This window comes from Denticeps clupeoides, chromosome 6, assembly GCF_900700375.1.
Source record: "Denticeps clupeoides chromosome 6, fDenClu1.1, whole genome shotgun sequence".
NCBI lineage: Eukaryota > Metazoa > Chordata > Actinopteri > Clupeiformes > Denticipitidae > Denticeps > Denticeps clupeoides.
Window position 1 is genome coordinate 23,518,414 of NC_041712.1, and position 14,182 is coordinate 23,532,595.

The 14,182-nt window shown below is 45.9% G+C and overlaps 2 protein-coding genes across 3 annotated transcripts; both read left to right on the forward strand.

The window, feature by feature from the left end:
• Positions 1-88: 88 nt before the first annotated feature.
• Positions 89-5,244, forward strand: hinfp (histone H4 transcription factor). The gene is made up of 11 exons (XM_028984750.1): positions 89-237; positions 491-622; positions 1,146-1,362; positions 1,434-1,660; positions 2,268-2,379; positions 2,470-2,622; positions 2,697-2,774; positions 2,996-3,116; positions 3,499-3,637; positions 3,724-3,848; positions 4,202-5,244. The coding sequence occupies exons 3-11, from the start codon at positions 1,197-1,199 to the stop codon at positions 4,512-4,514; spliced, it is 1,434 nt and encodes a 477-aa protein (XP_028840583.1). The 5' UTR covers positions 89-237; positions 491-622; positions 1,146-1,196; the 3' UTR covers positions 4,515-5,244.
• A 1,348-nt stretch (positions 5,245-6,592) lies between these two features.
• LOC114792762 (sushi, von Willebrand factor type A, EGF and pentraxin domain-containing protein 1) lies at positions 6,593-10,204 on the forward strand. 2 transcript variants are annotated; one of them, XM_028984186.1, is made up of 5 exons: positions 6,593-6,876; positions 7,793-7,951; positions 8,272-8,439; positions 8,873-9,073; positions 9,720-10,204. In XM_028984186.1, exons 1-5 carry the CDS (start codon positions 6,768-6,770, stop codon positions 9,731-9,733), a joined length of 651 nt encoding a protein of 216 aa, XP_028840019.1. In that variant the 5' UTR covers positions 6,593-6,767; the 3' UTR covers positions 9,734-10,204. The 2 variants fall into 2 exon arrangements, with proteins under 2 accessions (XP_028840019.1, XP_028840018.1); XM_028984185.1 differs by lacking the exon at positions 9,720-10,204 and having other exon boundaries at positions 8,873-9,381.
• Positions 10,205-14,182: the final 3,978 nt, after the last annotated feature.

The window sequence follows — 14,182 nt, forward strand, 5'->3', positions numbered from 1 at the left end:
TTTTCGTGCAGTGTATGAACAATATTCATAATTTATAAGATACGTGAAGGTTGCCGTGGGGATTATTTTGGGAAGTCGATGTTTCCGGAGGAAACTAATCGTAGTGGGACCGAACAAAGAGCGTTGATTGGTGCAGATTGTGCTTGGGGGCGGGGTTTCGTTCAGACACCATTGGTTGGTTTGTGAAGTTCCCTCCCCCCACAGGAAAACAGGAGATGTCACGAATAACTTTCAAAGGTTTGTACTTTTTTTTTTCCATTTATCACACCTAACTAACCAATTTATACATATTTTCTAAAATACAACCAACAAAACTACAAAGAGTTTCCTACGTTTAATGTAAACAGTTACATGTCTCACCTTGCTAACAGAAGCTACATAACTGTTGACTAGCTCGTTAGCATTAGCTTCTAAGCTAACTGCAAAGTCTCTGTTGATATGCGGCAGTAAAACACCTTTTTTTTATTTTTTATATTTCATCGTTTCTTAGTGACGCGCAAGTCCGGTCGGATCGAGGGATTCCGAGCACGTCGCGCTGTGCTGGTCGAGCGAGGCAGCCGGTGTTCCCCAGACCCGCTACTTTCCTCCCCACGATCGCTCAGGTTATTGTAAAGATGAGGAGGTACATGCTGTTATAAGCGCATTATTGTGTCTGTGTTCTACACTTAATTGTGGCTCAGTAGTTGTTTCGTCCGTTTTTGACTTGATTATCTTACTCTTTTGGCATGTTCTCTGTTATTTCAAGAGATTCAAGATTTTATTTGTCACATGCCTAGTTATAGCTGTACAACACGCAGTGAAATATATCCTGAACCGCCCTGTTTTGACTGTGCATAGTTAAGTAAAAGTTATATTGTTAAATAAAATAAGAGTGAAGGAGAAAGTAAAGTAGAACACAATAAAAGGCGGCGAGCTATAACGCGAGCAAGATATTATGTTCAATGAGAACATGACACCCAGACATCATGGGCAGTGTATCTGTATTCTGTTAAAGTACGCCGTGCGTGGATTGTGCAATAACCAGCGTAACAGTAACAGATTGCAGTAAACAGCAGTGGACATTCAGACGGTCGGGGTGTTATGTGTGTTGTACGCTGCCCTATACAATGACTATATCTGCGGATTTTATGTTTTCCCCCCTGCAGGTAGAGCTAGGACGGATCCTCATTTGCCCTGTTTCCATCCAAAAACAAGTGATGCCCCCTTCTAACAAACGGGCACGTAAAGAGGACTCGCCCGTGGACCTGGTGTGTGAGTGGGGGTCCTGTCAGGAGACGTTCGTTCAGATGCAGGACTTCTGTCCGCACGTGGAGGAGCACCACAGAGTGGCGAGTGGCGACTCGGACTTGTGTGACGATCCAGGTTCGGTCTCTCTGTAAATTTGCCTGGATGTCTGTGTGTTTGCGCTTCATTGCGGCTTTGCTTGGCTTCAGACGAGTTCACCTGTCAGTGGAGGGACTGCGGCTTCTGCTCGGTGGAGAGCTCCACGGAGCTGCTGCGGCATGCGTTCTTCCACTGCTACCACACCAAGATAAAGCAGTGGGGCCAGATTCTCCTGCAGACCAATCCCGAGATGGGAGGCTGCGCTGTGGGCCTGCAAAACCGCAACATTGTACCTGAGATCAATGACAACTTTCTCTGCCTGTGGGAGCACTGCGAGGTCAGCTGTCCTTCCGATTAATGGAACGTTACATTCTCTGTCCATGTGGGAGTGGCAACCGAAAAACATTTTTTCCGGTTGCCCACTACATTTCCCACTACTCATGGAATTTCAGTAAAGTCATGTTCCAGACAGGGAAAGTCAGGGGAACGTTTTGGTGCCAAGTCAGGGAATTATCTTTGATGTGTCTTTGTTCCTGTGAGGGTTATTCCTCTCCCGTGCTAAAACTCGACGTATGTCCTAACACTTTCTAATTGACCAGACATGCCAGGCAGGTGTAAATTTCAAGGTATTTGGCGGTGATAAATTAAAACGATGCTTGTAGAGGATGTCGGAGATGGAGTTGAGGTTTCAGTTTGTTCCATTCAACACACCAAGCTGCCAATATTCAACAATGACATAAATGCAGTTTTGAATTCTAGAACCACTTTAAATGCCATTTTCTGATCAGCACCCAAATGTTTATACACACACACACACACACACTTCTTTATATGGGAGGTCAGTGAAAGTCATGGAAAAGTCTGACTTAGAGTGGGACCCCTGTGGGAACAAATATCACACAGAATGAGCACATTCCAACAAATCTAAGGGTTTTGTGTGTTAGGCGTCCATGGATAATCCTGAGTGGTTCTACCGGCATGTAGAGATGCACGCGCAGTGTCTGGAGATGAAATCAAACGGGAAGGAAGAGAGCGTATTGTCCTGCGGCTGGAAGGGTAATTTTGTCAACGTCCATTCATGTAAAAGTATCTCCGGCTTGAAATCCGTGTTCATTATTTAATTTTTTTTTTCTTTTTCCATGTCAGATTGCGAGGCCACCTTCAAGGGCCGATTCAAGCTCCGGGAGCATCTGCGCAGCCACACTCAGGAGAAGGTGGTGGCGTGCCCGACCTGCGGTGGCATGTTTGCCAACAACACCAAGTTCTTTGATCACATCCGACGGCAAACCACCATCGAAGGTGAGGACCCGGGGAACAAGAACAGTTTGTAGTTTTAATGAACATGTCACTAAGCCCTCTGTTCACTTCACAAGGCCAAAGGTTCCAGTGCTCCCACTGTTCCAAACGGTTTGCCACGGAGCGTCTGCTCAGAGATCACATGAGAAATCATGGTGAGTTCACGATTTTGCGATAACTGCAGGTTTGTCACTAGTTCAGTCGGGAAACTTGTTGATTTAGATGATGCTAGGAATTGTGTGTGCCTTTTGGAAAATATATTTTATCCTTTGTGCGCGTGCGCACACACACACACACACACACACACACACACACACACACACACACACACACACACATATATATATATATATATAAAATTTCTGTCTCTTTCCAGTGAACCACTACAAATGTCCTCTTTGTGATATGACATGTCCGTCACCATCCTCCCTGAGGAACCACATCAAGTTCCGCCACAGCAATGAGAAACCTTACAGCTGCGACTACTGCGAGTACAGGTCCGTAATTTCACATATTACCATGGGAGAAACTCACATCTGACGTGTTTCCGTCTTTCTGTGTCTTCTGTTATTAATCAATAGCTATAAGAACTTTATTAAAAAAATCCTCACATCTTATGAGCTTCTATTTTTCGTGTCTTCCATTATTAATCGATAGCTATAAGAACCGGATTAAAATTCTCACATCTCACGTGTTTCTATCTTTCTGTGTCTTCCATTTTTAATCGATAGCTATAAGAACCGGATTAAAATCCTCACATCTGACGTGTTTCTATCTTTCTGTGTCTTCCGTTATTAATCGATAGCTGTAAGAACCTTAATAAAATCCTCACATCTGATGTGTTTCTATAATTTTGTTTCTTCCGTTTTTAATTGATAGCTGTAAGAACCTGATTGACTTGCGGAAACATCTCGACACACACAGCAGTGAGCCTGCCTACCGCTGCGACTTTAACGACTGTGACTACTCCACCCGCTCCCTTCACTCCATCAAATCCCACTACAGAAAGGTTCACGAGGTGAGACGAACTCCAAAGCGCACGTTTGCATTAACAAGGCTCCCTCATATCTTCATAATGGTTGTAACTTGGCTTTTGGTCTTCAGGGGGACTTTGTTCCACGTTATAAGTGCCACGTTTGTGAGCAGTGCTTCACCCGTGGTAACAATCTGACTGCGCACCTACGCAAGAAGCACCAGTTCAAATGGCCCTCAGGACACCCCAGATTCAGGTGTGTGTTGTTCCCTCTCCTGCCGGCACTCCTCCTTTCTCTGCCTCATCCTGATCATGTGGTTTCTATGGCCTCCTTAAGTCAGTCTATCTGTGACGAGATTGGGTTTCTGTTCCTGCTCCGTCCTTGGAGACTTCATGTCAGGTGGAGGAAATGAAGCTGGAATCCTGACGGATCTCTGGCATCTTATCAGCATGGCTGTCTGTGTCCCTGACTTGATCATAATCTTCATGTCCCACGCTCGCTTATCTTTTTTTCCCCTTCTGTTCTCTATTCCTCTTCCCTCTGCACTTTGTAACATTTCTTATTTCTTTCTCTTTTACTCTCATATTCTGTTCTGTTTTGAATTTCAGGTATAAGGAACACGAGGACGGCTTCATGCGACTGCAGCTCATACGTTACGAGAGCGTGGAGCTGACGGAGCAGCTGATGAGGGAGAGGCAGGGCGAGGGGGACTCTGCAGACCCTCCCGCCCAGGCCAACGGCCTCCAGCCGGCCGCGGAGGCGGCGGGAGAGAGTGGAACTGAGACGGAGAACCGCTGCAGCATGGACGCAGAACCGCAGGAGAGCACGTTGCTGGTGCTGAGTGCCGGAGACGGCGGGGAGGACGCGGTGATGCGGCAGCTGCAGAGCACGGCACAGCAGCTGGGCATGGAGGTGGTCTGAAGCAGAGATCCTGCAGGGACTGGGAACTGGGAGATCACGGGCCACCTCAGAAAATCTCCTGTAAAACCTTAGTTACTTTATTTTATTGAAAAGTGGACGAGCCCATCTTCTGTATGGGAGGGGCTAAGCGTGGTGTCCAAGGTTGTGGTCTGGATGCTCCTCCTCTTTTTTTGCCATGTTCCACAAAACCAAATTTCACATTTAGCGAGATTCAAGACAAACGTCAGAACTGTCCAGTAGGAGTGGTTCTAGCCTAAGCTCCTAAAATCTTATTGGACGATCATTACCTCTTGCCACTGAAATCAACTATGCTGTGTGTGTGTGTGTGTGTGTGTGTGTGTGCGCGCGTGAGAGAATAAGTGATAGAATTATTTTTTGGTTGTTTCTTGCACAAACTGACTTTTTCTTTGTAGAAGTTTTTTTTTCTTATCTAATTTAAAGACTGTTTTCTCACACAGGCTGTTCTATGCTCACTTTTGCTAGTAATAAATCCAAATTGACCAGCATCGTCACTGTTTCTGTTACTGTGTAACAAAAGTGCATATTAAACAGTTTATTGTCTTTAACGTGCAGTCGGCACACAGTTTATTGTGTTCGACTTCTCATTTGGCTGTGGATGTCGAGTGCAGTTGGTTATTAGAGATGATCAACTCTCCTGCCTCATTGTCTGTAATGCTTCCACATACTGACAGGAACCCTTGGAGTTAAATTAAATTCTACATTGATGTCATTGTGATGGTGCTGTTGTCATTTCAACATTTGCCGCTGTTTGCTTTAGCATCCGTATTTCACAAACGGAGTAGAGAGCTGGGATGATAAAATATTAGATAAGGAGACAAAGTAGGGTTAATCCTATTTGATGTGTGTCCACCTTAGTCAAATATGACATAGATCATAAAAAAAAAAAAAAAAAAAAAAACAGTTGAACAAGGAACCCAGCCATGTCAAACGTTGATACAGTTGATGTAAGGTACACCTACTCATATGGAACCCTATGCTGCATTTGCTTCAGCCGACATATAATTCCCATGTCTTTTTATGACAGCTGAATAAAATATTTTCTTCCACACATTTTGGGGGTTTAAAAATATTAAAAAGTTTGAATGAAACATTGCTGAAAGAAGAGTGAGAATTTGGACTACAGTGGTGAACGATATCTTGTCAGCGGAACACGGTGGTACACAGGGTGGTAGTAGCCTAGTGGGTAGCACACTCACCTATGAACATGAAGACCCAGGTTCAAATCCCGCTTACTACCATCGTGTCCCTGAGCAAGACACTTAACCCTAAATTGCTCCAGGGGGACTGTCCCTGTAACTACTGATTGTAAGTCGTTCTGGATAAGGGCGTACATGTAAATGTACATGTAACACGCAAGTGTTTCAGTCAGCCATACTGCAACCAGCCAGCAGGGGCGCTAGACATGTGGTTGCTTCACTCAGCATAGACAATGCTAATGGATAAAAAGAAAAACTAAACTTACAATAAAATGTACAGATCATGTGTTATCTGATGCTGATAAATTTACAGGTCAGTCATGAAGTGATTGTCACATGTGATACACAGCAGCACAGCACACGGTGCACACAGTGAAATTTGTCCTCTGCATTTAACCCATCACCCTGAGTGAGCAGTGGGCAGCCATGACAGGCGCCCGGGGAGCAGTGTGTGGGGACGGTGCTTTGCTCAGTCGCACCTCAGTGGCACCTTGGCGGATCAGGATTCGAACCGGCAACCTTCTGATAATGGTCGCCTAGCGGATAAGGAAGCAGCCCCGTTTTGCCACTGAGCAAAGCACCGTCCCCACACACTGCTCCCCGGGCACCTGTCATGGCTGCCCGGTCCTCACCAAGGGTGATGGTTAAAAGCAGAGGACACATTTTGTTGTGTCAACATGTGCTGTGCTGCAGTGTTTCACAATTACAATCATTTCACTATCAATCACTAAAAGACGCGCAGTAATTTTTCAGTGGAGGACCTACACAGTCGGCTCAGCAGTTCTATAGATGTCCTGACTTGTTGAGCTCTCAGTGTTAAAATGGATTAGTCCAGCTCTGAGGGCTTAGCTAAAACAGTCCTCTCACGTCGGCTCTGACCGGAGCCATTCCCACAAATCCCGGGGAAAAGATTCCCAGCTTTCCGCTCCCGGAGAGTGCTTGTTCTGGGAGAGTTTACAAGGCCGTTGGGGAACGCTGCATGAAGATGAAATCTCAGAGCTTCGGGCCGAAGCTGCGGTGAGCGACGCCCATCATCATGAGACGTTCTGCGCTGCTCCTACTGCTGCTGGGGGCTTCATATGGGCTGACCGCCCAAACGCCCATCACAGAAGTCCAGCCACAGGAGGAAGAGGAGGATGGCAGTGGTAATGCATTTTTAGCAAAGCGTAATCTAACCCAACAGCCATTAATCTCATGTGATTTAAATGAGTCTGTCAAATAATTTCAACCACGTGTGGTTTAGACTAAACCCCTGACTGTGTCACTGCAGTGCAATGTGATGCAAGTAAAATGTCCTAGAAATGATGTTTCTATCTCAACAGGAGTCACAGTCCTATACTATTTGATCTATAATGTGTTTCCGATGAAAAACAGAAAAAATCGTCATCATAGGACTTTCAACCTATGACCTTAAAAAGTATTCAGTTCTATTTTCCAAAATTGAGACCTGACTAGTAGTCCTAAAATCCAGAGTTTAAAGGTCTTAAAAGTACTGCAGACCCAACAAATAAAATGAAACAAGCCTTCAGACTGGCAGTAATTTGACGGATTTGCATGGAAATGACCTGGGGCGAGTCTGGGGCGGTACTAGCCTGTACGAGGCTCCGCCCAGCTGGTTATCACAGGCCGCACCCCGGGAATGGGCAATAGAAAACCTCACCAAAAAAAAGGAATAAAGGTTTTGGCCAATGTCCACGACAGCCTTTGTCGCCCATATAAAATAAAAACGGCACTGGAAATGACTTACAAATGACACGAATTGAAAATATCGCCCTCTGGTGGCTTTCAGCAGTTCAAGTAAAATAAGTCTGTTAATATTGACAAAGGCTAAAAAAATAACAAGACAATTGGGAAAATTAATATATCAAATAATATTATTTTTCTTAGAATAAAATACAATTACCATTTTGTTTTAGAAGAGCATCTGGCCCTCACAGTGTCTGCCTAGAACTGGCCCTTGGACAAATGACAAATGTCCTTTAAACCTGCAGAAACCCTGAATGTCCCTGGTTTTATAGTTGTGATGTAAAAAGGTTTTGTTTAGTATCTGCTGTCCCTCAGGATACCGGGGACAGGGGCTGGAGGGCTTGCCTGATACCTACTGGTCAGGAACGGCCCCTCTGTGTTTTGGGGGCTGTAAGGGGAGACACCGGGAGCTGAAGACGGACCCGTGTGGAAACTTGGATTGCTGCTGGATCGGGTACAAGTCTCTGTGCAGAGGTACACGAGTTCCCAGTCCACAATGTCAATATTCCTGCACACAACCCAAACCTGACCATGTTTCAGGACGCACAGCAACTATCTGTGTCAGAGAGGGTCGTTCTTTTGCTCAAACTGATCCGGCGGCAGGCTCTAGAACTCTCTAGAGTCCAAGAACCGTGTCTTTTTACACATGTGGTGCAACTTCTCGAAAGACCCATTTTCCCAACAGATCAGATTGACGTTTTTCCATGAAATGAGGTCGATGGCAGCGCTATAATAAATGGGCGTGTGCGTCTCTCTCCCCTCTCTGGTCTCATTGCTGTGTTCCTGCGGAGCAGTGAATTGCGGGAAGCCCGATGTGGACTTCAACGGCGTGGTCCATGGCAACGACTGGTGGGTGGGCTCAGTGGTGCGCTACGCCTGCCGCCCCGGATTCATCCTGGTGGGCGACCCGGCGCGGGCCTGCCAGTCCAACGGGAGGTGGACCGCCAAGCCGTCCTGCCTCAGTGAGTTCTGCTGAGGAAGAAACGTGTGTCAAACATAGTCAAAGTCAACCGATGCTCGCGGTTTCTCAGACGGCAAATGAACTGTTCATTATCAGTTACAAATGGCCTTCTGTCTTCAGACGCACGCCTCTCAGTCCTCATCTGCAGTCTGTTAATAGAGGGGATAAAAATTGACCTTATTTGAAAGGCACCTACACAAGAAAAAAGTATCTTGTACTTTCTGAAAGAATTCCTCTATTCGTACTGGTGTGCATGAACGTAGAGTACGAGTGAACGTGAGCAGATGGTAATGTGGCCACCAAGCCCACCCCGGGTTTTCTCTGGCCCTGTCACTACTGTGAAGAGCTCAGCCTCCACCCTGACGCGCTGTATCTCCGCCGTTCGCTATAAATGTGGTTTCGGTGGAGTGACACCCCCGCTTTGCTCTTGTCAGGGGTCTGCAGGCAGGGACGGGTGGAAATAAGCGAGCGGGAGCTAGACGGCAGCTGCACGTCGTCTTGCCCCTTGAAGTCGTACGAGGGCGACCCCAGGCAAGGCTGCAGCCGCATCGACGGCTGCCAGAAGAAGGAGTCTGCCTGGCAGCGCTGGTTCTCCAAGTGTGACATGTGCCAGTGTGACTGCTTCGTGCCCTGTGGTGAGTGCTGGCCTCAGATTCTGCCTCATCGGCATATTCATGCTGACGCCTCCTATCATCACTTTTGAGTTTCGTAAAATGACGGCTTTCCTGAAATTATTTGACAATTATTTCTTGCATAGACCTGAAACGATTTATAAAATGTGGGCATACTGATGCGTGTTGGAAATTCTGTGCAGATTCTGTACATTTTCAGCTGTTTAAATTGCTCTGTGGGTGGAAAAGGAGCTTTACCACACGAGGATGCACAAAAAACCTGCACCTGAGTAAAATAATAACTGAAAATAATAGTAGGAAGCCTGCATGTTCAAAGTGGGTAAATATGTTCATTAGTGCTGTTAATCACTGCATTTCATTTAAAATGTTAAAATAGCTAAATGCTGTAAACACCGCTGTGTTTTGTACTTGCACGGCTTGCGTCAGTGGTGGGCGTGTCTGCCGTGCAGGGAGCAGGGGAGCGGCAACCAGTCGTCTATGACAACATAGCCGCAATAAACTCGACCGATTGGTCAACATGTTTGGGAATAAATATGCATAAAAAGTTATAGTAACATTGCAGTTTGTCATGGTCGTATTTTAAACCTCATGGATTAAAGTCCAATGTCTCACCTATTCTGTTTTTTTGTTTGTTAATCTGTTTTATTAGCAACCGCAGGATAGAAGAGGCACAGTAGGCTGCAAAGTCCAAGGCCGAACATGAACAATTGGGACTTAAGTAGGACATAATCCCCCGGGAGAGGTCGTAATTCTCCTGCATGTGGACGGACACTGTAATGAACGTGCGAGTGCAGAGAAATGAGGAATTTCACGCTCAGCCTCTCCTTCTGCCATTTGCTGGATTTACTTTGTGACGGGTAGATCTTCCAGCCTTCAGAGCAACTCATCCATCTCATGAACTGCTACCGAAGATCCAGAGAGACTCAGGAGTCAGTAATGAAAAACAGACACGCGTCTCAACATTTCCAGTTTCAACGTGAATTAAAGTCCGTGAATAATCTGTTAATCTTGTTACCCTCCTACAGGGAATCTGAGCCCTGGGAGTTGGGAGTTCTAGCGTGTTAGACCTTTACTGTGGTCTAATTAGTTCATTTTGAGTTAACTGGGTGTGAACTTAAAGAACCGAATCCCACAGCCCATGTTTGCATGAAGTGAATGTGAATGAAATCTCAAAATGGCACAACAATGGCACTCAGCAAGTAATTTTATTGGTAACCGAGTCACATGTGTGCAAACGTGTGCATCCTCGTCCACGGAATCTTATTTAGTGTGATGTCCAAGTGGTGAGTCGCAGGATAATGTGCTCGTTTTCCTTCGGAATGTAGCAGCCGACCCCTGCAAAGGATGCGGAGAAACGTCACCATTTACGGCCAAAGAAAAGCCGCTGTCATGGTCAACCTGACCTACCCGTCTTCAGACTGGCGGTGGTCCCCTGAGATTCCGACAGGATCTGCCAGTAGGTGTGGTCAGATTCCACTCCAGCGACACCATTTACGCTCGCAAGGAAGATGCCGAAGTTGGGGTCCAGCTGGGTAGAGAATCTGGAGACATCAAGGTGAACATCTAGATGTTCAGTAACATGCTGCCGTTACGTCACTATTAATGATGCCCCATGAGATCGGGACTCTACGGACAGTCGGGTCGGTTGTTATCAGGTTGGTTGCAGTGGCCCCTAGATGTCACTGTTTTTTTAAAAAGGAAAGAACCTCACTTGAAGTCAGCGCCGCTCTCCTGCAGTCTGGTCAGAGCCCCCAGCAGCACGCCGCCCTCCGGCGTGGAGCTGCGATAGGCCACGTCGGCCTCGCCGGAGAGCTCGTTGACCACCGTCAGCCGGATTGGCACCTCTTTTATGGGGTCTGCGGAGTGAAAGGTTCACATCCAATGCAAAAAGCACTTAGAAGCTTTCAAGGCTCATTTATCAAGTTCCTCTCTTCCTCCAGCGCTTGGCCGGTGCCGGTAAATTTAAAGCCGCAGCTGCTGCGGGCAGAGTTTCGGTGGATCCCACTCACCCGCTCCAGCCGGAATCAGCGTCCCCAGCAGCAGCAGCAGAAGACAAGCGTCCAACCTCAGCGCCATTTTGCCTGCAGAGAGAGTACAGACCCGCACCCACACGCCGCTTATATCCCCACACCAGGCCCTGCCCCGGCATCTGGGGCTAAGCTGAGCAAACGGCCTGTTGTGTAGGCGGTATGTTGGCACAGGCCACAAAACAAGCATGCCGAGATGAATGATTTTGGGCGCTGTACATGAAATATGAACTCTCCAATAGGAATGGGCGCATGTGAGCAGGTGTCTCCAGCATGTCTTGATGAAGCAGGTGGCAAACATTGCACAAGGAGGTTCTCAGGTGGACATGGTGCAACCATGCAACGCTCATGACGACGAGGGATAGTCCTTGGGCAAGCGTTCACACGCTTTCTGGTGGCGGAGGTCACCCGTTGTCCTGTCCCACGTCCCCCCGGTGCGAAGCTGCGTCGTTCTCACTTTTCATAATGGATCACAGGCCCGCCAGTGTTTGCTCTCTGTGGAATTAAGGTGTGACTCGGCGACCTTGCGTCCGCTTCCCAACATGCTGAAATATCGCTTCTCTTATTTAAAAAGGCATGATGGATTGTGGAGTGTATGGCTAAGTCAGCAGGCTGTACCTCTTTAAGACTGAAAAAAAGATGAAAAATGTTGAGAAGGAGTGTTTTTGGCTTCATTTCATTTGAAATGTTTTATTTCAAAAGTGTATCATCCTGAGCTGAATGCATCATCACATGTCCGATAAGAAAACCACTTCAGATAAACATTTCAAATTCATACCTTCACCATCATCTGGTCCACTGAACTGGGGTGGTCCTAGTGGGTAAGACACTCGCCTATGATCCAGAAGACCCAGGTTCAAACCCCACTTACTACCATTATGTCCCTGAGCAAGGCACTTAACCTTGAGTGTCTCCAGGACTGTAATAACTGTAATAACTGATTGTAAGTCGCTCTGGATAAGGTCGAATGATAAATGCCATCAATGTAAATGTAATGTCATGGCCTTGATATGACCTTTAAAGGGCCAGCTCTGCTCTATGATGCCATCTGGACACAGTGGAGGTGGTGAGTGATGGGAGAATGGTGGCTAGGCTATAATCTTTGTTGGACAACATATCCCATCCCATGCAGGAGACCCTGACAGCACAGAGCAGCTCCTTCAGTGGCAGGCTGCAGCACCCACGATGTGGGATGGAGAGATTCAAAAGGTTTTTCCGGCCAAACAATACATCCAATACACCATTTCAATTTTCTGATGTGCAATATGTGTATATACAGTGGGTTAAGTTTCAACAATATTTTTATTGATTTTAAACAGGGATATAACAGGGTGAACATGTAATGTTTCAATATACTGTAAATTATATATTTCATAACCCCCTTATAAACCCTATAGCACCCTCCTCCCCTCCCTGCTTCAAGCCAGCTTTACATGCGTAATAAAGGTTAGATGCCAAACAAACAGACAAACAATTAAATAAGAAGGGAATCAAACTATAAATGTATATGAAAAAAATGGAGGAAGGTCCCCCACACCTGTTGAAATTTCAAGTCTGAATAACGGATTGAGTAGTGAATCTTCTCCAGGGACAAACAGGACATAACATCTCTGAGCCACTGGGTGTGAGTGGGTGACGTGGAATCCTTCCACTTGAATAAAAGAGAACTCCTGGCCAGGAGTGTTGCAAAAGATAACAAACGCTGTTTAGCTGGAGTTAGATGCTTATCTTCCTCTTCAATGATGCCAAAAAGAGCGATCAGAGGGTCTGGTTCAAGGCTGCATTTCAGTATGTACGACAAGGTTTTAAAAACGTCCCTCCAGAATTTTTCCAAATTCGGGCATGTCCAATACATGTGAATAAGAGACGCCTCTCCGCTTTTACATTTATCACAGCTAGGATCAATGTCTGGGTAGAAACGGGAGAGTTTAAGTGGCGGGCACATAAGGAAGTTGAATTGACAAGCTTAAGAATTGAAATCCAAGTATCATCTGAAAGTGACAAATTTAAATCTTTCTCCCAAGCAGTTTTAATTTTACACAAAGGGGTGTAGCTCGAACCCATCAATCCACCGTAAATTGCGGATCAAACAGAGGAGATTATCTAGAATGTTTACAGCAGGAGCCTCAGGGAAATTTGGTATTAAAGAGCCAATGAAGTGTCTTACTTGCAGGTATCTGAAAAAATGGAAATTGGGTAGGTTAAACCTTTCAGAAAGCTGTTCAAACGATGCAAACCTATGGTCAACAAACAGATCTTTGCAAAGCTTGATGGCCTTATTGTACCATTCCTGAAACACTGAATCATGTGGAGAAGGTTGGAAGAGATGGTTAGAGACGATAGGACTGGACAGAGAGAAGCCCAGAAGACCGTTGTGCTTTCTGAACTGAGCCCATACTCTGAAGGAATGCCTAATAACTGAATTGTTGATTGATTTAATTGAGGAGATGGGTAGTGCAGATCCAAGGAGTGCAGAGACAGGGAGATTTTTTTCAGGCTTTATCTCCATTTCCACCCAGGCAGGCCGATTAGGTTGATTATGAAAATATGCCCAAAAGATGACAGATCGAATGTTTGCTGCCCAGTAGTAAAAACGAAAATTAGGCAGAGCCAAGCCGCCGTCCCTTTTAGATCTTTGAAGTAAGGACTTATTCAATCGTGGATGTTTACCTTTCCAAAGGTAAGAAGATATAATCGAAAAGGAAAATTGTGCATTCCAGTTGTTAGTGCTATATTATTTAGCAGAAAGAGTTCACTTTTGTGCAAATTCAGCTTATATCCTAAATAGCTAAATTCATTAAGCAATGACAGCACAGGTGGCAGGGAGGAGATTGGATTTGATATAAAAAGTAGAAGGTCATCTGCATAAAGGGAGACTTTATGTTCTTCTCCCTGCCTCCAAATCCCAGATATATCCCTACACCTGCGGAATGCAATTGCTAGTGGCTCAATGGCCAGATTAAAGAGTAATGGGCTAAGAGGACACCCCTGACGAGTTCCCCGCTGAAGGCCGAATGGTTATGACTGCCTGCCAAGCGGTTAAGGATGCGGCTTCGTAATCAGAAGGTTGCCGGTTCGAATCCCG

What these genes read in the sequence shown, in the direction of transcription:
- hinfp (XM_028984750.1), top strand. Translation starts at nt 1,197, where the DNA reads ATGCCCCCTTCTAACAAACGGGCACGTAAAGAGGACTCGCCCGTGGAC. An exon ending in GGACTTGTGTGACGATCCAG is followed by an intron (nt 1,363 to 1,433) that starts GTTCGGTCTCTC and finishes GCTTGGCTTCAG; the next exon opens with ACGAGTTCACCTGTCAGTGG. An exon ending in TGCGACTACTGCGAGTACAG is followed by an intron (nt 3,117 to 3,498) that starts GTCCGTAATTTC and finishes TTTAATTGATAG; the next exon opens with CTGTAAGAACCTGATTGACT.
- LOC114792762 (XM_028984185.1), top strand. Translation starts at nt 6,768, where the DNA reads ATGAGACGTTCTGCGCTGCTCCTACTGCTGCTGGGGGCTTCATATGGG. An exon ending in GGAAGAGGAGGATGGCAGTG is followed by an intron (nt 6,877 to 7,792) that starts GTAATGCATTTT and finishes GCTGTCCCTCAG; the next exon opens with GATACCGGGGACAGGGGCTG. An exon ending in GTACAAGTCTCTGTGCAGAG is followed by an intron (nt 7,952 to 8,271) that starts GTACACGAGTTC and finishes CCTGCGGAGCAG; the next exon opens with TGAATTGCGGGAAGCCCGAT.